Source organism: Platalea leucorodia (genome assembly GCF_965183815.1).
Source record: "Platalea leucorodia genome assembly, chromosome: 2".
Lineage (NCBI taxonomy): Eukaryota > Metazoa > Chordata > Aves > Pelecaniformes > Threskiornithidae > Platalea > Platalea leucorodia.
Window position 1 is genome coordinate 94,886,742 of NC_138824.1, and position 22,503 is coordinate 94,909,244.

Sequence of the window (22,503 nt, forward strand, 5' to 3'; positions counted from 1 at the left end):
CTGTATGAGGTTCAACAAGGCCTAGTGCCGGGTCCTGCACTTGGATCACAACAACCCCATGCAGCGCTGCAGGCTTGGGGAGGAGTGGCTGGAGAGCTGCCTGGCCGAAAAGGACCTGGGGGTGTTGGTTGACAGCCAGCTCAATATGAGCCAGCAGTGTGCCCAGGTGGCCAAGGCAGCCAATAGCATCCTGGCTTACATGAGAAATAGTGTGGCCAGTAGCACTAGGGAAGTGATTGTACCCCTGTACTCGGCACTGGTGAGGCCGCACCTCAAGTACTGTGTTCAGTTTTGGGCCCCTCACTACAAGAAAGACATTGAGGTGCTGGAGCGTGTCTAAAGAAGGGCAATGAACCTGGTGAAGGGTCTAGAGAACAAGCCTTACGAGAAGCAGCAGAGGGCACTGGGGTGGTTTTGCTTGGAGAAAAGTGAAGTTCAATTTGAATTAACAAAGCAAATATTTTGATAATTAAACCCGCATGATAACTGACATTTTTTCATATTTCAACACTTCTTTCCAGGGATTGTTACATGGCAAAGGCAAAAATTACCTGGACTATACATACTTCGGTTTGTTTTTCTAAGACAAAAGTTGTCATTTTGTTGAGGAAAATAAACACCACCAGTCAAAAGCTTCAAATCTACCTATCTAAGGTAGGGCCCTGAATCCTCTCCTGGGCAGCTAAGGAGAAGTTATCTTATTTTAAGAAGTGTTTTACATCTGCTTACCAGTCCAATGGGAGCACTGTTAAGAGATGATGACTTCTCAGATAGTTTTGCTTTTGCTTCTTAAATCTGGATTTATGAACGTAACTTCAGTTACGCTACTGAAAAGCAATGGTGTTCAGGCAGCAATTTGCCTACCAAATACTACTCACAGAGCTATACTAATTTCCTCACTAAGGCTGATGAACCAGTATTTACACAAATGAAAAGAACATACTAATCTCCTTTCAAAGACCATGAAAAAGGCTGCTGAACAAGTGGAGGAAAATAAAAAAAAATGTAGGGCAAGAAACACAATTTTGAGTTTCTGTGAAGATATCACACACAATGTAAGCGAGACCAAAAATAATGTCACAATAGAACCTGACATTAAAAAAGATTAAAATGGAAAAAACCACACAACCCAATCAAGTTGGTAAAGCCTAATTAGCAAAGATCCACCCATAGATCAACAAAATGCATTCTTTTCATTTTGTAGTACAAAGAAGCTGCATATATTACTTGTATTAAAAAGCCTCTAAAATGAATTTAATTAACTATGAAAGGCTGGATTTTGCCTTTGGGTATATGTAAAAACAGCAGCTGATTTTACAAGATGCACCGTGATGCCTGATTGTGTAGTGAGAGAAGAATTAAAACCTTTAGGTTTCATCGCCTCTCTGGGTTCACACACAATTCCGTGGTCCAGAATTTAATTAGATTTGGCTGCAGTCACAAAGCTTGGGTCAGCATGTGAATTCAAATTCACACAGGGACAACAGACCATTGTATATTTTGGAATCCGATTTGCAAGCTATGACTTGAGAATACTACTTAAATTTCAGGGAGCACACAAGAACACTGTCCATTTTCAGGGAACGCATGGGTAAGCCACATGGCTGAAAGTAAGAGATCTGTAATTGCATGTATTACACGTTGTATTACAGTTACATGAAATGCAAAAGGCTGAATATTATTACACTGATTTGGCCACAAAACAATGCACATGTTTACTATATACTGTTCATCTTCCAATTCTTTAACTGCAAGTAATTCTTCAGCTATGATAATACTTTTCCACAGTTGTATAAACACAGAAGCAAAAAGGAAATAAAAGATTTAAAATTAGTGAAATTAAGAGATTCAAAGGAGGAGCTACTGACTGTGGAATATCTCCTCTCTCTACCACCTCCTGCTTGGCTACCAGGGAGTCCTGGCACACACTTCTCTTGCTTCTCTCTTCAGGAGCTCTCCTACAGGCAGCCACATCAGGAGCCTGAGCCTAAGAACTCTGAATCCAGCCTGCAGGCTCTCAGCATGCCTTGGGAGCACCTCAGCCAACCAACGGGATCTCTCTCCTTGTTGGAGACTTTCAACACTTGACTGGGAATGGCCCCAGGGACACTGGTCCAAGCCCAGGGTCGAGCAGGAACCTCCAAGCATCCCCTCCAGGGCAGCTTTTTCCACGGCTCTGCGTAAGGCATAGCGCCAATCTCACACATGCCTGCCAGCACTCAGACTGAGCCACTTGCCTGCATCTAATTGTCATGGATGCTCCGTCCCCCTGGTACACGTAAGGGCATAACCTATCATCTGGGAGCACCCCTCAGTAGGTCTTAGCACAGGCACATGAGTGATGGAGCAAGCCCAGGCCCTCAGCCTTCCTCACAGCTCCCCCAGGATCTGTTTGCACAGATGCAGGCATTAACCAAAGTAGCAAGCACCCCATATCTCCAGGCTTGGATGGCTTGAATGCCTCTAGGACCATAGTGGCTTTACCCACCTCTGCATTTCTGGATACAAGTCATACTACTGTATAGATTCCCTGGACTTCTGTCCTAATGCCTTAGTGTCCCAGTTCAAGGCCCTTGCTACACCCTACATACAGACAAAGCCAAGGCGTGGCCCTCTCTGCCAGCCTGGGATACGTCCCTGGATGCCAACCAGTCCTGTCAGTGCTGGGTAGGGAGTAAAGCTGAGAGCCTTGACTTACACCAGCGCTCACCACCCTGGGTAAAGAGGTATCCATAGATGATGGTAAAAAGGCTATGTGCAACCACTGGCAACTCATACAATAAAACACTTGTGGTCAAGGGAAAGAGATTGTCCTTGGCAAGAGCTCAAATTTCTGCTTTTGTGCCATTCTCTGTTTTCCTCACTCTAAAAGCCTGTTGGAAAATAAAAGGCTATTTCAACCAGCATAGTAATACCAATATCCCCCCCACAAGCTGGTCCCTAGAGATCCTAAAAGAAAATGGGGTCTGGCTTACCAAACAAGCAGCCACGCTTGACTGGCTGCTGACAATTAGTCAGGCCCACATGTCAGCTTCAGCTTTGGCTTCAGCTACTTCTGGCAGCATTTTGGAATGCCCCCATGGTAGGACAGCAAGGTTGTCCTGAGAGCTGGTCATCCTGACTGGCCACATCAATTGTCTTCTACCATTACGGTTTCCCCTCATGGCATGACCTCCTATTGCTATTGAGGAGACTCTGAAGGCTAAATAATGTGAACAAGCAGAAAATTTGGCTTTAAGAATGATGCCAGAGGCACACAAAACAGAACAGTGTGAATGTACCTATCAGTTCTACCACAGCAGAAGTAACTGTGGACAGTCACCATAGCAAATCACTTTGAGAACATGCTTCTTTTTTTATAGCAGAGTGGGAAAAAAGTGGAAAACATATAGCAGAACATCTTTTCTCTATTGCTGTTTTTAAATCTGTCAATATTTTCTTTAACCTTTGATCAAACACCGACTACTATCTGACAAATATTTTGCCAGTCATAGCACAATGGCTTTCATAAGCATACAGTGAAACTCAATGTTAATTTCCTCAGGACTAGCATAGAAAGTTTCCCTTCTGTGGTGGTGCAACATTGCTCTTTATCAGAAAAAGAGAAATTATGCTCTTTTGGAGAAAGCATAGTACGAATACTGAGAATACATGGGCTTTTTAACAGCTTTGCCATAGCTGTCCTGTTTCAGATCGTGAACAGATTGTTTAGATCTGCCTCCACAAGAACGTTTGACTCCCAGAGCCTTTTGCAATTACTATTCCAATGCCTTTTGCTACTCTGCATGTTAGTTTCCCCATTAGCAAAACCAGACTTAACCTCTCACGTTTTTCAGTCAGGATAATGATTGTCACTGGTTTAGGAAGCCCATCCTGAGAAACTTTCAGCCTGACTGAAGATACTTCTAGCACTTCCGAACGGGACTTGCAGACACCTGGGGTAGTGTATATGAGAGCTGACCTGTACAGAAGAGTCACAGTTGTACTGTCAATAAACAGTGAAGCTTTTTGAGAGCTTTTAACTAAAAGCTCACACCTGAACCAAGGCATCAGCTAACAGCATGCGTCTACAGGGCACACATGTAGATGTGCATGCATATAGTAATTTGTATGAGTTCTTCATTACCAACATACTTATTTTGCTCCAAGAAACTCAGATGATGCATACTTAAACAGGTATACTCCACTGCAGCATGGATGGAAAATAATGAGAAAGGAGATCACTACAACTTGCCTGTCTACAGCAGCATGCTTGAGAGCATCTTACCTTGACATGGTGTATCAGGTGCTCAACTTCATTCACTTTATACGTCTCTATTCCTAACTCTTTAGATAACCGCAGGAGACGATTTTGTGTTGGCCCCACGTAAGCTCCTCCAAGGTCCACATATTTAACTTGCTTATTCTAGTTGATCACACACAACACACAAAAGGGGGGAAAAAAAAGAGATTAAAAAAAGATAAGTCCTTTGTAAATAGCACACAAGTTAAAAGAGCAATCCAGAGGAATTCTTTAAGTTAAATACTCCCAGAGCATTTTGGCCAAGATTGCTCTCCCCATGGAAAACTTCAGTTCTTTGTTAGAGTTCTGGTGTGGCGATCACCAAGAATCTCAAACAAGGAGTTCATAACCAGCTTAGATGGCCTGTTGTTACATTACAGCCTTAACAAACATGAGAGGAAAGAGCCTGACAGGCAGAAAGAGAAGGACAGAGTCAGAGACAACTGCACAGTTCTTGCTCAGTCAGGCACCTCGCCAACAACTAGTTCAAAACAGACTGTACAGGAAGTAGCACAGGTAAGATTTTCTAATGAGCAGAGTGGGAGATGGTCTCCCAGGCCAAGGTAGTGCAGAAAGTAAAAGGAGTGAAGGGAGAGATGCTGGTTCTAGTTCCCAGCCACCCCTGCCATTCCTCTAGCCTACATCACTCCTTACGGGGCTTGTTACGGTTCAGCTCAAGGCTCTTCACTGCACGGTTGGCCTTATGGGTGTTTTTTCACAGAGATTTCTCCAGTGTCTCTTCCCGGGAAGTGATTTTGAAACTTAGCTAATCATGTTCTCCTTCCCAGAGGAAAGGACTGATGACTCCAGAGCCTGCAGATCACAGAAATATTCTGTCCCCACCATCATGCCAGTCTTTCCCTACTTTTGCTGGTACAATATCAGGAAATTTCCCACCTGCTAGTGCTCTAGAAATTTTCCCTCAAGTAGGTCCTCTAGCAGGAAAGATAAATAAATACATTTATGTACACTAGTCATATAGTATATGTATACTATACATATATATACACATACATCATACATGTATATAATTATACATATGTATAGTATATACTATATGTATGTATCTGTAGTATAAATGGGTTTGGAGATAATTACCCTTACGGTGAAAGTTCTTCCACCAACCCTGTCATTGGCTTCCAACACCACCACGTTCAAACCTGACTCAGTCAGCAGTTTGGCGGCTGAGAGACCTAAAAGATAAAAAGAAAAGCAATTAAAGAATACTTCTGTATATGCACCCCATGGCTTTTGTGACTTGAGGTGTAAACACTCACATAGTTAGCCATCCAAATCCTGAATTTTTCATTCAAACACTTTGCCAGGGGAGTGAGGTGGAATTAAAAAAGAAAAAAAAAAAACAAAACCAAACAATAGTAATGAAATGGAACTGAAGCCACATATTAAAAGTTAGTGGTCAAATTTTACATGTGCTGAGCACCTTTTGCACCACGTGCTCAGCTCTTCTGATGCATAAGCCAGCACTTGGATGATGATAGTCATCCAGCCAGGCAGAGAACTTGGGGAGGAAAGCTTTCTGTTTTCTAACAGCAGCATGTCATTTTTTATAACCCCAACAAAAAAAGGAAGAAGTGAAGTTTTATTAGGACTGTCCTAAATTTCAGAAGTTTTCCTGAAGCTTGTTGTAAGTGTCTGCTTTCCAGCTCTGAATATTTTAAAGTACATTAGCAAAGTTCCCACACAGTCAGGTCACAGGTTTCTGCTCCTGAAGAACACACGGTCTGACTCAGAAGAGACAGAATGTGCACTTGTGTGTGGCAACAAGAAGAAAAAATATGTGTAAGTGTACCCCAAAAAATTGTTTCATTCCTCATCCATTTTCTTCATACACTTTTATTTCCATCTTGCAGTTCTTGAAGCTCAGACACCAAGAGAGGGAACAACGGGAGTACAGGCGGAAACATCTCATTTTACTTCTGATGCCATAAGACCTCATAATTGCAGAGGAAAATATTAGCATCGGGCCCTGCAGCAAGTGTGTCAAGCTGCTATGGGAATGAAGGGAACTAGAAAGGGTGCACAACATGGAGAGAATACAGCCCGCAACCTCTCAACTTCTTAAGATCATCTCTGCACACAAACCAAGATTTGTATAAACTGAGGCTCTTACTTTGGCCACATGTCAGTGAATTTCTAGTGGGACAACAAGAGTTATATTCTAGAGGGTTGCGTCATCCTCTTGAACTGACAGGATATGTTGAATAAAGTTCAGCACAGATCAGGCTAGAAGCCACGCTCGTACATCATAATTTAGCTATCCTTTCTGGCTCTCTGCCTTGTCACCATCAGCAGGCAATCAGTTTCCTCTCTGTGTCCTAGTACATGTAGTTTTTGAGAAGGAATAGTCCAAGCAGATTGTTCCAAGCATAGGGTAGCCATGGAAGAAATGTCAAAAGCGCTGGCAGGAAAAACAGATGGTCAAAGCTAGCATGGCAGGACTGAATGAAATGATAATGAAGAAAATATGGCAGCCCTGGATAGAGAAAGAATATTAATGAGAGCTACTAAAGGTGCTACAGAACATCCTGGTTGTCAACTTGTGGCTTGGGAGTAGGAGAACCAGGTCCTGTTCCCAGCACTGCAGTGAACCTGCTGCACTGTGCTGGTTAAATCACTTAAGCTCTTTGTTTTCCCATCTGTAAAAAAGAGACAATGGTGTAGACCTATCTATCTAAAGGATTTGACATTTTCTGAAGAAAAGCAGCAGATGCTTCCATTAAAGATCATACTGTCCTGCTTTTATTTCTAGCTTCATAAGCTTATTTATCTTGGGTTTTCACATAAGTGTTAGTGAGAAAACCAGTAATGACACTGATAAAGGTCTTTCCGTACTTCCTTAGTGAGGAAATTGTATTGCAAAAACATCTGGCTGGATCAGTGGCCTTGACTACACTCACAAATATTTGAGGATACCAAGGAAGAACAAAATACAGAAAACAGTCATGGTGTGCAACACGGATCACCCCTTCAAACAACTTCCAAAAAGAGATTGGCTCCTAAAGGAAAAATAGGCCACAAAACTCCTAAATAAATATAGTGTACCAGTTAAAGAAAAAAAAAAAGTTGCTCTTCAAAAAAGACAAAATATTTCATCAGTTGGGAGAGGATCAATAGTAGTTATTAATAATTTACAGAATGAATACATAACCTGAAGGCTGTCGTCACTGCAGGTTTCTGTTGGGTTATCATGCTAACAGGTACTGACTAATCAATTAATAATATTCCGTTACCAACACTGATTAAGGAATATGAGATTTGACTTTCTTTATTAAAGTTTAATGAATAAAGATTTCACTACAACTGGGAACAAAGGCAGTTTGTTCCCAAGAGCTGAATAGACAGGGAAGCTTGTGAAAGGATAGCTCTCTAGACTCAGCTGAAACGCAGCCAATTTGTGGTGGTCAGATACCATCTCCGTGTTTCCTTATGCACCATTCATCCACCCTATTGCACCTACCTACTATTTACTCCCTACTATTTATTTTGGGGCAGGTGCCACCTTTTTTTTTTTTTTCTCCATACATTCACAGATGTACCTGTTAGAGATGGCATAGAAAAAAACAAACCGGTGTTGAAGGGAGGACTGGGCTCATTAATATCTCGCTGCCCCACGCCCATCCTCCAGCAGATCAGATCTCTGTAGGGGCAGAGATGTGTCCTTGGGGCTTGACTCCACAGTGAATGCTGCAGCCTACAGGGTTCCCAAACTAAGCACCACCTGACCACTTACTCCTTTTCAAGGGCTAGTGGTCCACTTCCTTCTTTCACCTTCATGACAGCTCTCTTCTGCTCCAAAGTTTTGCTGGAGAAATTATGCAGATAACTGCTGACAAAGGCAGGGAACACAGCCTACCTCTAGTTCCTCTCCCTCATCACTGACGGAGATGCCAAACACATTACTGGGGGAAGAAGGTGGAAGAAGTGAAGGCAGAGGCTCAGATGGCACAGCCAGGACCAGATCAGGCATGCACAGTACAGGATAAGGCAAGACTGCTGTCACAGATACCACAGTACAGTGCAATATTGACAGGCAGGAATTTTGCTGGTTTTGGTATCTCACACATTTGGAATCACGGTACTGCCATATTACCGCATACCTGTTCCCTGGAGCTGGACCCAAGATCCCAAATGGGCTCTTGGACTGTTACTGTAATAACAGTGAGAGGACTGGATGCTGCGGAGGGAGAGCTCCGAGCCAAAGTGATACAAGGACAGATAAGGCGCCAGGAACAGCAACAGAAACACATTAAAATGGAAATGAATACTAGCACATGAATATTGGGGCACGAGGTTGAGGTTTGCTTTTCAGAAACTAAGAACTACTGCAGGAAACTTGTACAAACCACAACCTCTTCTCTGGGCAAGAGTCAGAGTGGCCTCTCTGTGCTTAATACACCAGCTGCCATAAACACAGGATGCACGAAGCCTGTGAAGCAAAGCCCGGAAAAATCTGTCATACATGATGCAAGATCTCCTCTTGAGAAGTTTAACCCTTCACAAGTTTCACACATTGCAGCACTGCCTCTGGCTTACCTCTCACTCCCTTGCACATCACTAACAAAAGGCAGATCTTTAATACCATCCCTGTTGCTTGCAAGTGAGGCAACCAACCACATTCAAATGTAAAGTTCATCCAAAAACATGACTGATGCTGTTGCTACTCCCATTTCATGCACAATGTTTTGTCACCCAGTGGCACCTTCCCCTCCTCCCCAGGAGCATTTCAACAGAATCAGATCTGAATTGCAATATAAAAGGGCTCAATGACTTTTGCCACCACTTTGCAGAGGGACAGTAACTGGGTCCAGTTTCCATTGCAGGTCAGCTTTCTTCAAGGGGCAACAGAGCGCCATATATGTAGTGGAAAACATACAGTTAAGCAGCCTCACCTGCAGTTCTGCTCAGAGAATCAATAGGTAGATAATTAATGCAGATGACAAAGAAGCCAAGATGATAGGTCTTATTTGAAGCCCCAGACTGAAAATACCATTGTGCTTAGATGATGTTTAACCAGGCAAGCCTCCATCCGTTACCATAGCAACCCGGTACCCAACCGCAGCCACTTAGAGATACTGGCGAGACACTGCCTCCCCCAGAATTTTATAATTCAAGTTCAAGCCATGTAAATCGTTTCTCCATCATGCAGCACTCTGCATTCACAAGGATCTTACTCAAATGTAATAATCACAATAATTATTTCATCTTCAGTTCCAACTTATTTCTTCCCTGTTTGACATCTCTGTACCTACTAAACATCTTAAATTGCACCATTTGATTAAACAGCTTCATTATAACCTCACTTCTAGCATTAACAGCTTTCTTATATTAAAAGAAGAACTAATTTGGATTTTTTATTTTTTTAAGAGAAAATCTTAAATTTCTGTGCTAGGGCAGAATCCAAACTCTCATTTGGATTGACAAATGTGACAAGAGTCACATTTTTCATCTGACCCCCATGAATTATGGGCTACAATGAAGCCCTAGAGTCAAACACACTGACTATTTCAAAAAAATTTTAAAGTACATTTATAATATCTTATATTTCTTATATTAAAAGAAGAACTAATTTGGATTTTTTATTTTTTTAAGAGAAAATCTTAAATTTCTGTGCTAGGGCAGAATCCAAACTCTCATTTGGATTGACAAATGTGACAAGAGTCACATTTTTCATCTGACCCCCATGAATTATGGGCTACAATGAAGCCCTAGAGTCAAACACACTGACTATTTCAAAAAAATTTTAAAGTACATTTAAAAAAAAATAATTGAAATCTTGTAACACCAGTATGATTCTGCCTGGAAGCAGCAAACTTACTGAAATACCCTTTTACCTTATCATTTCCACAAAAATTTCACTAGAAAGGACACAATTGGAAGTTGCATCTCTGATACTTCTCTAAATGATACTTGTGCCTTCTTCCATTTAGTTATTTTTTTCATAGGATACCTCTGTCATACACTGGATGGCTAGACAACCAATACACAACAGCAAGCCCATCAGCAAGATTTTATTTCTGCCTTGGGGTACACCCAGTTCCCTCGCAGTATACAAGTGATAGGGCGGGTAACTTCAAGGGGGCTAGATTATAAAGCTGTAAATAAAGTTTATTTCTGAAGGCATTCCCACAGTTCCTGATGTACCTTCTCTGTATTATTCACTACTTTATCATGTTCCCCCATGTTTATTATCTCCCTTCTAAGAACAAAAAAAATCTCTTTTCTCTCACATATGCAATTATAAAAATCATCTACAAATTCTAAATTTAAATTCAGGTAGGGGACAAAGAAAGAGCCTCTAAGCCACTGGCATTCCTTTAATAGCTTCCAAGATGGCTGTCAAAAATTTGTTTACTTTATAACCTTAAAAATTTCTCTCTCCAACTAAAACTGTAAGTTGAGCAGAAAGAAAGGCTGCCATCATACTTGTACTGTACTTACTTCCACGTCTTACTGCAAAACTTACATGTCTCAGACCTGGACTTCCTCAGATTCATGAAATTTACTCATATTTCTCTCTCTTGTTTATTTAGTTATCTTAACACCAAAGATATGTTTAGAAAATACTGCCCAGAGGAGTTTTAACATTTGTAACAGATGCCAGACACTTGAGACTTGCATACAAACATTGGCTGTACATGTAGGTTAGAGACATCCCACACTTTTAAAAGAGGCAAGGAGCTGATTTTTACCTTTTTTGTGCCTCCACAACTTGGATATACGTGTGTGAACAAGCTCTACACCGTCTTGGTTAATTGCTGACAGCATCTCCCTTGATAACATGTGTTTGAGCAGGGGCTAACACCTGGTTTTCCCAGGGTATTTGCAGGTGCAGCAGCTGCACGCCAAGCCATCCTCCAGGCAGCCAGCTCAGAGCTCAAGCTGAGCAGTGGTTGCCGCAACGTACCTTGGAAATAAAGGCAAAACTGATAAGCTTCTTGAGGACTTCTTCCTTGCTCTCGGCCTGTTCGGCCACATCTAAATCACTGTCTGCAGAGACGTCAGGTAACAGATGCTCCTTTACGCAGAGCCAGCGGGCAGAACGGCCCGCAGCACCCCAGTCTGAGCCTGAGCACTCTTGATGAGGTCCGGGGCAGTAAACATAGCAACGAGGCTCAACGTGAGGATCTGTCACAACACGCGCGTTGGAAATGGCATAATGACTCAGCCTGCTGAACAAGCACAGTCCTCTGCCCTGGGGTGAATGGAGAAATTGTGGGATGTAAAAATGTTTCACAAGACTGATAGAAAGAAAAGGAAACATACCATAATTTATTATATATAAACAAATAAGAGTTGAGTTCAGGGTCACGAAGGCAAGTGAACTCAAGTATTTCTTAACACAAGTATTCAAAAATATTAGTCAGACCACCTTTGTCCCTGGACATTTAACATCTTGAAGCTGTTATTTTAGAAATCTCAGGATTTGTATTCGTCTTCTTGATTTTGAGTCTGAGTCTCATTTTGCCCAGGGGGACCAGGAATTTAATTTATTTTCTTAATGAAGTGACGAGTCTCACAAAAATCACGAAACCTGAAGTAGCTGAAATGTTAAGAAAAAACAGCAAATCTGTCAAAACCTACACAAAGTTATAGAAGCCGGCATTGCTGTGGGATCATATTGGGAACACAACTTCCCTAACTATTAGTTGCCTGCATACAGTAACCCTCACCTACCATGTCTGACTCTCCATTTCTCAGAAATACATACAAAATACACAAGGTAAATAAATGAGTTTGACCAAAACTGCTGCACTGTACCCAGTGAAACAAAATCCACCTGTCTTAACACCACAGAATTTTTGAGGAGAACCGCTTTGTTAGTGGTCAACACAATTGCAGCCTTTGACCTAGGGTAACAGGAAGAAATAAAAAGGAATATGCTCCAAGCAGTTCAGGTAAATTTGGGGGGATGCAGAAAAACACTCCTTCGACCCGTAAGAGCCTTTGGGTAAGTTCCTAGCACCTAAAAATTAGCTCAGTTAATGGAAGAATTCTGTTTGCTGTTGCTTAGACCTAATTACTCTACAGTTCAAATAAAAAGCCTCCTTGTTTATACTCAGGGTTCTCTGACCTCCTTTTAAGAGATGTCCCAAAAACATCCTGTAAGTTCAGTGCCGTTAGCGCAATACAGTTTGCATACGGCTGCGACACTGAAGGGATGGAGGGCAGAACCAGAGAAAAGGCATGTACTTATCTGCAGCTAAGCAGCCGTTTTGCACCAGTGGGTTTTCTCCTTCAAATCTTCCATAGTTTGTTTATTGCATTACTGTGTTAGAAACTGCAATTTAATAGCATTGTTTTCGTTTGTGTTGACTGCTCTAATGAACACAATCCGATTACTGCTCTGCCACTGAGACATTGAACCTGGCACTGGTCACCTTTACCTCTGTCACTCATCATTAGCCAGCTAAAATGTTTTAATTGAAATAATGGCTTGAGACAATAATGCCTGTAAGGCATTACAGGCAATAAGGCCTGTAAGGCATTACAGATAAGGATTGTAAGCAAAATAAAAAAAAACAACAACAAAAAAGCAAAACCAACACTGGCCCAGGGTCTGGGTGAGTTAAGGTGACAGAGTCATTTTTTGTAACTTTCCTCACATTATGGTAGGGTCAAGGGATTTTGCTCTTGTGAAGAATACTATTCCTTTATAAATTCAAGGGACACACCCAGAATGGTAATGGGAGCACTACAACAGAGATACAGAGCACACTGCCTGAAACTCAGTTCACATTGGGCTGGCACAGTGCTATCAAAAATGGTGAGCATGAACAACAGTCAGTTTTCCTGCTTCATTGCTTTCTTAGTCCTCTGCAAGACAAGGTACACAGCATCCAGATTGCTCCAAGAGTTGTCTAGGTGACAATACTTCTGAAAAGCAAAGGGCTAAAAGGACAAAGAGATACCGCAACCTGACAATACCTTTTATTAACTTAGCCCCTCACCTACATCCACATGCTTTCAGGGTGAGGGTAACCTTTTAACTTCTCTAATTTAGGCCACCTCTACTTTAGATATCTGACTCAATCTCATGGAAGAAAGATACAAAAATTATAGTTCAGAACCTAAAAACATGGTAGAGCTGGGTCTCTGTAAATTGTCACTCTTGGTTATTCTCAGTGCCTTACCTCCACGTGCTGAACAGTACAGTGAAAGGTATTAAAGCAACTATTTTTTGATACAAGTATTTTGACCATGGGGGGAGATGCTCCCTCTTCCTAAACTGTATCACTCCGCAGCAATGAATGCCATTAAAATGAATACCACTCACCTACAACATTAGAGAACTTGAAGAATAATAAAATAATAAAATTACAGTTTCAGAAACCCCAAGGAACAAAAAAAGACATTATCAATCTGCCCCTCTGCTTAAAATGTACATTTACTTAAAATATTTGTACAAAGCACATAACATTTCTGCCTAGGATATGGCACTCTATGAGCAAATATAATTTATTTCTGTTTGCATTTCATTGTCTAGCTGAGGCAATGAGTTTTTCTGTCTGAGCACTGGTTCTGTAACCTTGTCACCGAGGTCAGTATGAGCGTCCCCATCAGTTAATGTGACTTTATGTGAGCATAAACTCTAGTCCCAACTTTCTGTGGTCTCTTCTCCCTGGCAGTGCTCCTAGATGATTCATCCACAGTGCAGGGAGCAGTATTTATTAAGCAGAGTTCTTAAAACCAACATTAAAAACATTCAGTCTACATTTGTCCTGGGCATTGCACCTGGTTAAGTGATATAGAGCCTGGCCAGTTATGAGTGAGATGAGAAAAGTGGTGGTGCCTTAAGCTCAAGCCCTGCCAAGCATGGCATGAAGACAGCTTGCACTGAAGCCACAGCTGTTCTGCCCTTGCACAGGGCTTCCCTTTAGCATCCACTGTGAAGAAACTTTTCCTGATATCCAATCTAAACCTCCCCTAGTGCAATTTGAGGCCGTTTCCTCTTGTCCTATCACTTGTTACTTGGGAGAAGAGACCGACCCCCATCTCACTACAGCCTCCTTTCAGGTAGTTGTAGAGAGCGATAAGGTCTCCCCTCAGCCTCCTCTTCTCCAGGCTAAACAGCCCCAGCTCCCTCAGCTGCTCCTCATAGGACTTGTGCTTTAGACTCTTCACCAGCTTCATTGCCCTTCTCTGGACACGCTCCAGCACCTCAATGTCCTTCTTGTAGTGAGGGGCCCAAAACTGAACACAATATTACAGGTGCGGCCTCACCATTGCCAAGTACAGGAGGACAATCACTTCCCTGGTCCTGCTGGCTACGCTATTTCTCATACAAGCCAGGATGCTATTGGCTGCCTTGGCCACCTGAGCACACTGCTGGCTCATGTTCAGTCAGCTGTCAACCAACACCCCCAGGTCCTTTTTTACCAGGCAGCTCTCCAGCCACTCTCTGCCAAGCCTGCAGCGTTGCATGGGGTTGTTGTGACCCAAGGGCAGGACCCAGTACTTGGCCTTGTTGAACCTCATACATTTGGCCTCAGCCCATCGATCCAGCCTGTCCGGATCCCTCTGTAGAGCCTTCCTACCCTCCAGCAGATCAACACTCCCAGCCAACCTGGTGTCGTCTGCAAACTTACTGAGGGCGCACTCGATCCTCATCCAGATCATTGAAAAAGATATTAAACAGAACTGGCCCAGACAACATCCACAGCCTTTCCCTCATCCACTAAGCAGGTCACCTCGTCATAGAAGGAGATCAGATTAGTGAGCAGGACCTGCCTTTCATAAACCCCTGCTGACTGGGCCTGATCCCCTGGTTGTCCCATACATGCCACATGATGGCACTCAGGATGATCTCCTCCATAACCTTCCCTGGCACCGAGGCCAGGCTGACAGGCCTGTAGTTCCCTGGATCCTCCTTCTGGCCCTTCTTGTAGATGGGCGTCACATTTGCTAACCTCCAGTCGACTGGGACCTCCCCGGTTAGCCAGGACTGCTGACAGATGATGGGAAGTGGCTTGGCGAGCACTTCTGCCAGCTCCCTCAGTACCCTTGGGTGGATCCCATCCGGCCCCGTAGACTTGTCTGTGTCTATGTGGTGTATCAGGTCACTGACCATTTCCCCTTGGATTATGGGGGCTTCATTCTGCTCCCTGTCCCTGTCTTCCAGCTCAGGGGGCTGGGTACCCCGAGAACAACTGGTCTGACTATTAAAGACTGAGGCAAAGAAGGCATTAAGTGCCTCGGCCTTCTCCTCGCCCTTTGTCACTATGTTTCCCCCCGCACAGATTCTCCTTAGCCCAGCTTTTGTTGCTAATGTGTTTATAGAAACATTTTCTATTGTCTTTTACAGCAGTAGCCAGATTAAGTTCCAGCTGGGCTTTGGCCCTTCTAATTTTCTTCCTGCATAACCTCATGACATCCTTCTAGTCCTCCTGAGTGGCCTGCCCCTTCTTCCAAAGGTCATAAACTCTCCTTTTTTTCCTGAGCTCCAGCCAAAGCTCTCTGTTCAGCCAGGCCGCTCTTCTCCCCTGACAGCTCATCTTTTGGCACATGGGGACGGCCTGGTACTGCACCTTTAAGATTTCCTTCTTGAAGAATATCCAGCCTTCCTGGACTCCTTTGCCCTTCAGGACTGCCTCCCAAGGGACTCTGTCAACCAGGCTCCTGAACAGGCCAAAGTCTGCCCTCCAGAAGTCTGCTGATCCTCCTCCTTACTTCTCTGAGGATTGAAAACTCTATCATTTCACAATCGCTGTGCCCAAGACAGCCTCCAACCGTCACATCGCCCAACAGTCCTTCTCTGTTCGCAAACAAGAGGTCCAGTGTGGCGCCTTCCCTCAGCAGCTGCGTCATGAAGTAATCTTCCACACACTCCAGGAACCTCCTAGGCTCTTTCCTCTCCACTGTATTGTATTTCCAGCAGATATCTGGTAAGTTGAAGTCCCCCACAAGAACAAGGGCTAGCGATTGTGACACTGCTGCTTATAGAATACTTTGTCTGCCTCTTCATCCTGGTGGGGTGGTCTGTAACAGACTCCCACCGTGATATCGGCCTTGTTGGCCTTCCCCCTGATTCTTACCCAAAAACACTCAACCCTATCGTCACCATCGTTAAGCTCTAGACAGTCACAACATTCCCTAAGATACAGGGCTACCCCACGGCCTCTCCTTCCTTGCCTATCCCTTCTCAAGACTTCCTAGCCATCCATTGCAGCACTCCAGTTGTGCGAGTCATCCCACCGCGTTTCCGTGATGGCAACTATGTCATAGTTTTCCTGCTGCACAAAGGCTTCCAGCTCCTGCTGTTTGTTGCCCATGCTGCGTGCATTGGTGTAGATGCACTTCAGTTGGGCTATTGATCCCGCCACCTTCCTGTGGGGAGAAGCCCTAATTCCTACCTGACCGTTCTTGGACGCTTCCATGGTTTCTAACACGTCCATAGTGCTTGCGTCTTTGCTGCCGCGTGGATCTCCATCCCTTACCTCCACTGGGAGGGCAGACTGAAGGACCGCGCTAGCACACCGTCCCTCAAACATTGGCGTGCCGCCCCCAGGCTTATCTCTAGCGAGCCTGGGTTTATCCCTTTCCCCCTTCCAATCTAGTTTAAAGCTCTTTCAACGAGCCCTGCTAACTCCTGGGCAAAGATCCTTTTCCCGTTTTGAGACAGGGGTACCCCGTCTGTCGCCAGCAGGCCTGCTGTTGTGTAAACGATGTAAATGATGAAAAAAATGATGAAAGAACCCCAAATCCTGTTGGTGACACCAGGCTCGGAGCCAGGTATTGATCTGCTGGCTCTTCCTGTGTCTTCCCTCGTCATTCCCTGCAACTGGAAGGACAGAGGAGAACGCTGCTTGTGCTCCTGATCCCTTAACCAGTCATCCCAAGGCCCTGAAGTCTCTCTTGATTGCCCTTGGAGTTCTAGTTGCAACTTCATAGCTGCCTGCCTGGAAAATCAATACGGGACAGTAATCTGAGGGCTGTACCAGGGTAGGGAGCTTTCTCTTCACGTCTTTAACCTGGGCCCCAGGGAGGCAGCAGACTTCCCTAAGAAGTGGGTCCGGTCTGCTTATTGGGCCTTCTGTTCCCCTGAGAAGAGAGCCTCCTGTGACAATCAACCGTCTTTTTTTCTTGATGTAAGCGGTTTTGACACGGGGCATAGGCCAACTTGACCTCGGCAACACCTCCGAGCTCGATGAACCGTCATCCTCATCACTGTTCGGTTCCACTTGCAGACCCTCACACCTATTAGGCAAGGGCACCTGGGAAGGTGGGGCAGACAGGGAGGAGACGCGCCTGCTGCGCCTGGCAGGAACTTGTCACCATTGCCCCCTATCCCTTAAGTCACTGTGTTCAGCCAGGCAGAGAGAGAATAGGGAATCCTCCGTATCGTGGGTCCTGTCTGCCTGTTGGGCCTGTCCCAGGGAAGGTAGGGTGCAATTTCAGTAGTCTCTCTCACTCTCCCTGATACTCCTCAACCTACTCACCTCCTCCTGGAGCTCTGTCACTAAGTGGAGGAGTTCCTCCACCTGGGCGCACCTCCCACAGGAGTGCTCACTGCTGCTGTCGGGTCCTGGCGTGGGAGCAGGGCACACCCTGCAGCCTGACACCTGGGTGGCAGCGTGTTCCCACCGGAGCTCCTTCTGGGAAGCTGCATCAGTCGTGGTGGGTGCAGAGCTTAGAGAGGCCGTGGCTTTCTGCCCGGTGGATACCATTGCTCCCCGTTTGAGCTGGCAGAGCTTCAGCGCCCTTCCTGCACGCCCTTCCGTGCAAGCTGCCGTGTGAACTGCCGCGCCGTGCCCGTGCTGACGCACCACGCCCTGTTTGCCCACCCTGTTGGTGTCGCTCCTGGTCGCCAGCGCTCCCCAAGGGCTTCTTTTGTAGGTGTGGGGGGCTTGTCCGGCGTTGCTCCTGGCCCAGCCTGGGTCTTGTCAGCTGCTGTCACGCGAGCCGCTGGCTCCTGGTGGCTCTCTCAGCTCCCCCTGAGGCTCCCCACGCTCAGGACACCCCCCTGTGCACCACGCTAGAGCTGCCGATCATGCTGGCCCCAGAGCTTCTCGCCTCGGTGACTGAGTAAGCATTGGAACAAGCAGACCTTAGCACAATGAACTGGCTGAGGCACTATACGGGTAGTTTACTAAAAGCATCCTTTTAGGCATTACTGTTATGAAGACATTATACAAGAAAATAAAATGCCAGCCAGATTTACTCTGAAGAGTTTTTGCCTTCCATACACAGCAGTGTGGGGGGAAAAAAAAAAAAAAGACTAAGCTACGTCTGGAAGATTTTGCAAAATTATGCAGCAGTTGCCTCAGAAGATAAATGCTTATCTGTTTTGCTAAATCTTGCGTGTTCTCAAGCAAAGAATTCTTTTTTTTAGTCCCCTGAGAAAAGTAAATGCTCGAAATACATGATCAAATAGAAGATGTGAACTTACAAAAATAAACAGACTATCACTCTCATATCTTGACATTAAAGAGTAACATGTAATTACCCAGATTTCTCAGTATCTAGTGACTCAGAGGCATCCATCTAGAGAAGGCCACTCGTCATGGCAGCTAGCAAAGCCCCCAGCAGAGCCACCATGCCCTCATTCCATGGCTATTCATTTTGTTTCATGTTTTCCTTGTTCTTCAGCTAACAATTTTCACCCAGTTGCACCTAATAATTATGGATTTGTATCGAGCATATCTCAGTGTAACCTTCAAATATCCACCAAGTCATGCCCCAGTGACTCTCTGGAAATTCCTATCATCATCAATGCACACATATACAAGTAGGTAAGTGTACCCACGCATGCACACACAGGGTAGATACTACTAGCTTGTAATGCTTACAAGAATTTGTGAACATTTTGTCTATTTGAACAACTGAAAAACGAAGATGAACCCCACCACTTCCCAGCATCCTGTATAAATCACCTTACATGCCAGCCAGCTCTTTGCTGACATCCCAAAAAGACCACTTCATTTCTTGACTGCCAGCTCAGGACAAACCATTCCCCAGCTGAGACACTGAAGCCTGAGAATATAGATGTCATCCAGAGAAGCCCAAAAGGGAACTACTGAATAAGAAGATTTTCAAGTGACTGTCTTCCCTCCATCTCTAAGTGCAAGGCAGGAGAAAGTTTATAAGCCAAACAGCTCAAAAACATCTGTGTTATGAAAGAAAAAATGCTACCATTACATTTGTACCATTCTGATACAATGTGTGTGGGGGGAGGAAAAAGGTGAAGGAAGCATAGAGGAAAAGAGAAGTATCTAAGGTATAAAATAAAAGAATTTATACTCTTTCCTTTCCTCATTTGTGTTCACTATTCAGCATAACTCACTGATTCAGCCTCTGGCCAAGCTAGCCTCATAAAAAATTAACTCATATTGGAACAAAAGAGGTGTCTTGCTCCAATATTTAATGTATTCAAACACAGATCTATCACTCAAGCAAACAGGATGCAAGTTTATATGCAAGCTATCAAGGTAATCATGATGCATAGTATGAACTGGCTATTTGATCAGCTGTTGCCATGTGCAGGCAACTGAACAGATTGCATTCAATGTTTTATATATGAACTATACCACCAAGATAAAGACCAGCTGGCTGGGAGGCAGGAGGCTATAAAGGCATCTTTCCTCCCCACCCACCTCGCTCCCAGCTGAGTTATATGGTGGAAACTGAAAATCGTGAAGAAGTTGAACAGTACAAAGTAGTATTTGTAAGATGAGGAGGTTTCAAATTAATTAAAACTGCATGGAACTCTTTAACCACCTGAAACATGAAATGCCAAACAGTGGTCACCACCATAACCTAATCCTTGTAACTGCACGATGCCAGAGACTCTAATGAACCACAGCCAGACTCTCCAGTGTTAAGCCAGTGTTAAAAATTAGCCCATCTATGATGCATTTTGCCATGTACACCAGTTACCAGAAGTCTCATGAGGTCTCAAACTTTCTAGACTGGACTACCCTTTCTTCCGGGGACAGTCTGCAATTTGTGTTTCCCCCATCCTGTCCCCTGCCCTCCCTTCTTCTACACAAACACACACAGACCCCCTACAAAAATCCTGATGCCTATCATTTCCTTAAGCAGTTCCCTGCTCTCCACCCATAGCTGCTAATGCTCCTGATGCCATCAAGAGCCCTTCCCTCCTAACACTAAGTCCATGTAGCTGAGTCCCCTGGGGCTGAGGGTGGGGTGCGGACAGCAGCCCCACATATTTGCTAGGTACGTGGGAACATCTTTCTGGCACTGGGGGCAGCACAAAGAAGGACAGGGGAGAGAAGAGGCAAGGGGGGAGAAGAAAAAGATGGGTTGAATTTCCATAGGCAGCTTTGTCCCTGAAAATATTTCACTCTCTTTCTCCTTGGAAGCCCGCTCTTCCCATAAATAATATTATCACTGTTTCTTGATTAAGTCAATGCAACTCCTCTGTGGCTTGACAGGCACGTTCCTGCATCTCCTTTTTTGCTAACTTATCCAGAACTTGGGATCTCCACAACTGAGATATTGATGCCTATTCCTCTTTCCATTCCCTTGCAGTACTCCATCCTCAAATACTGGTCATAATAACTGTTTGTGGAGCAAATACAGTTTTTAAGGGACTTCACACTGACATTACTTTTAAGTAAGCTGTTTGAACAGAAAACTGACAGGACAGAAAAGGTTGTGCAAAATACAAATGCATTGATGAGTTACTTAAAAGAATACAGACATTCATGGTTTAAATACCAAGGTACTGCAGTGCACTGTCATTGACCACTGAAATCAGCAAAAAATATCTTTAAACAAGGATCATACAACATTACAAAATTATAAACCTTAGACACAAATCAGTCCATAAGGCAATAAAGGTAGTCAATTAGATGAACAATCACATTTTGACAAACCATCTCACAAGGCAGCAAAAACCTTAATATCTGACATAAGTTTACAAGGATGAAATAGGTTATCAGCTCAGAAGGAAAATCATGTTAAGTTCAAATATGACTATAAAAAAAAATTAAACGATTGAAACTGTAATGAGATGAACGCAATTTCCTCAAGAAATTGAAGCCCAGCTGAATGACGACTGATCTCAGAAATGTAACTGAGAGCTTTGTAAGTGAATCAGGACGCATTCTCTGTAAAGGAAAACCAAAGGAAGGTGTTCAATCCACCATGGCATTGCTCAGCAAACTTTTATAACCGTGGTAAACTTTACCATTGTATCAGTGCACTCTGTGAAGTAGCTGCTACAGAACTGAGACAAGACATGAAGGCAAGCTACTCCCATTCTGGGAAGGGGCAGTGAGACAATATGGCTTTTTATCTTTAAGTAACAGACCTACGTTACTACAGCTGTCAGTTGTGCTATAGAGAAGGAAACTGTGCCAGTGGCAAGTGTGCCAAAATCACCCAGATTGTTTACATACAGAATAGTAACTTCTGAAGAAGAAAAACCTTCTCAATTGACTAAATTATGTATAAGACCTAATTCATTGTCATTAGCTGCTGTGTAAGCTATGTAAATATAGAGCAAATTCTCCGCTGATTTAAGATACTACAAGCAGCGCTAGAAGTTTACCTCTGGGACTATCAGGGCTGTGTAAGCCTGCATTGCTCAGGCTGCCTCCTTAGGCAGTACAAACATGCCTACTTAGCTTTTGCCACAGTTCTCCACCTTTTGATAAGACCACCTCCAACTCACTCACTAGCTGTCCTCCACTCCTTGCTTACTCTTGAGATCATGTTAGACAGCCTGAACACACCCAGGATGGAGCCCTAGCAGTGGGCTGCTCCTCACAGCCTCTGGGACTGTGGGAAACAGCATTTGACCCGGACTCTTATCGCTGTGGTGATGAACATCTTGCTATTTGCTGGACACTGACGCTATGGTCACTTGCTACAGGGGAAGAAGCGCGCTGAATTATGTGTCTTTAAAATTACTCCTGTCCTTGATGGTGCCAAGGAATAAAATGAGCAAATCAAAACTCACAAGTACACAGAATGTGATCTTTTGGCAATCTCTTGATACTACAAGAAAATTAAAGAAAGAAAAAAAAGTAGGCAAGGAGAATACATAGAGGATGGAGACAGAGGATGCAGGTGCACATCTGCAGTCAGGATGACCAAGTAAATTATTTTTAACTGTGTCTTCATGGAAGAAGAGCACAAAATTGAAATGCTTACTCTCTCCATGTTACTACCTTTGATCTGCAAAACTAAAAGTATCCCAAGACAGCAAGTTTGCAGTGTCTGTGTCAGCAAATACT

General features: G+C 43.9%; 1 protein-coding gene across 1 annotated transcript in view; it reads right to left on the reverse strand.

The window, feature by feature from the left end:
* The window catches only part of LOC309586812 (amine oxidase [flavin-containing] B-like), a 60,234-nt gene that overhangs the window by 32,268 nt on the left and 5,463 nt on the right, over window positions 1-22,503 (reverse strand). The window contains exons 2-3 of the mRNA XM_082304341.1: window positions 5,381-5,475; window positions 4,268-4,405 (exon numbers count right to left, since the gene is read on the reverse strand). Of these exons, the coding sequence (XP_082160467.1) occupies window positions 4,268-4,405; window positions 5,381-5,475 (233 nt within the window). The remainder of the gene's footprint in view (window positions 1-4,267; window positions 4,406-5,380; window positions 5,476-22,503) is intronic.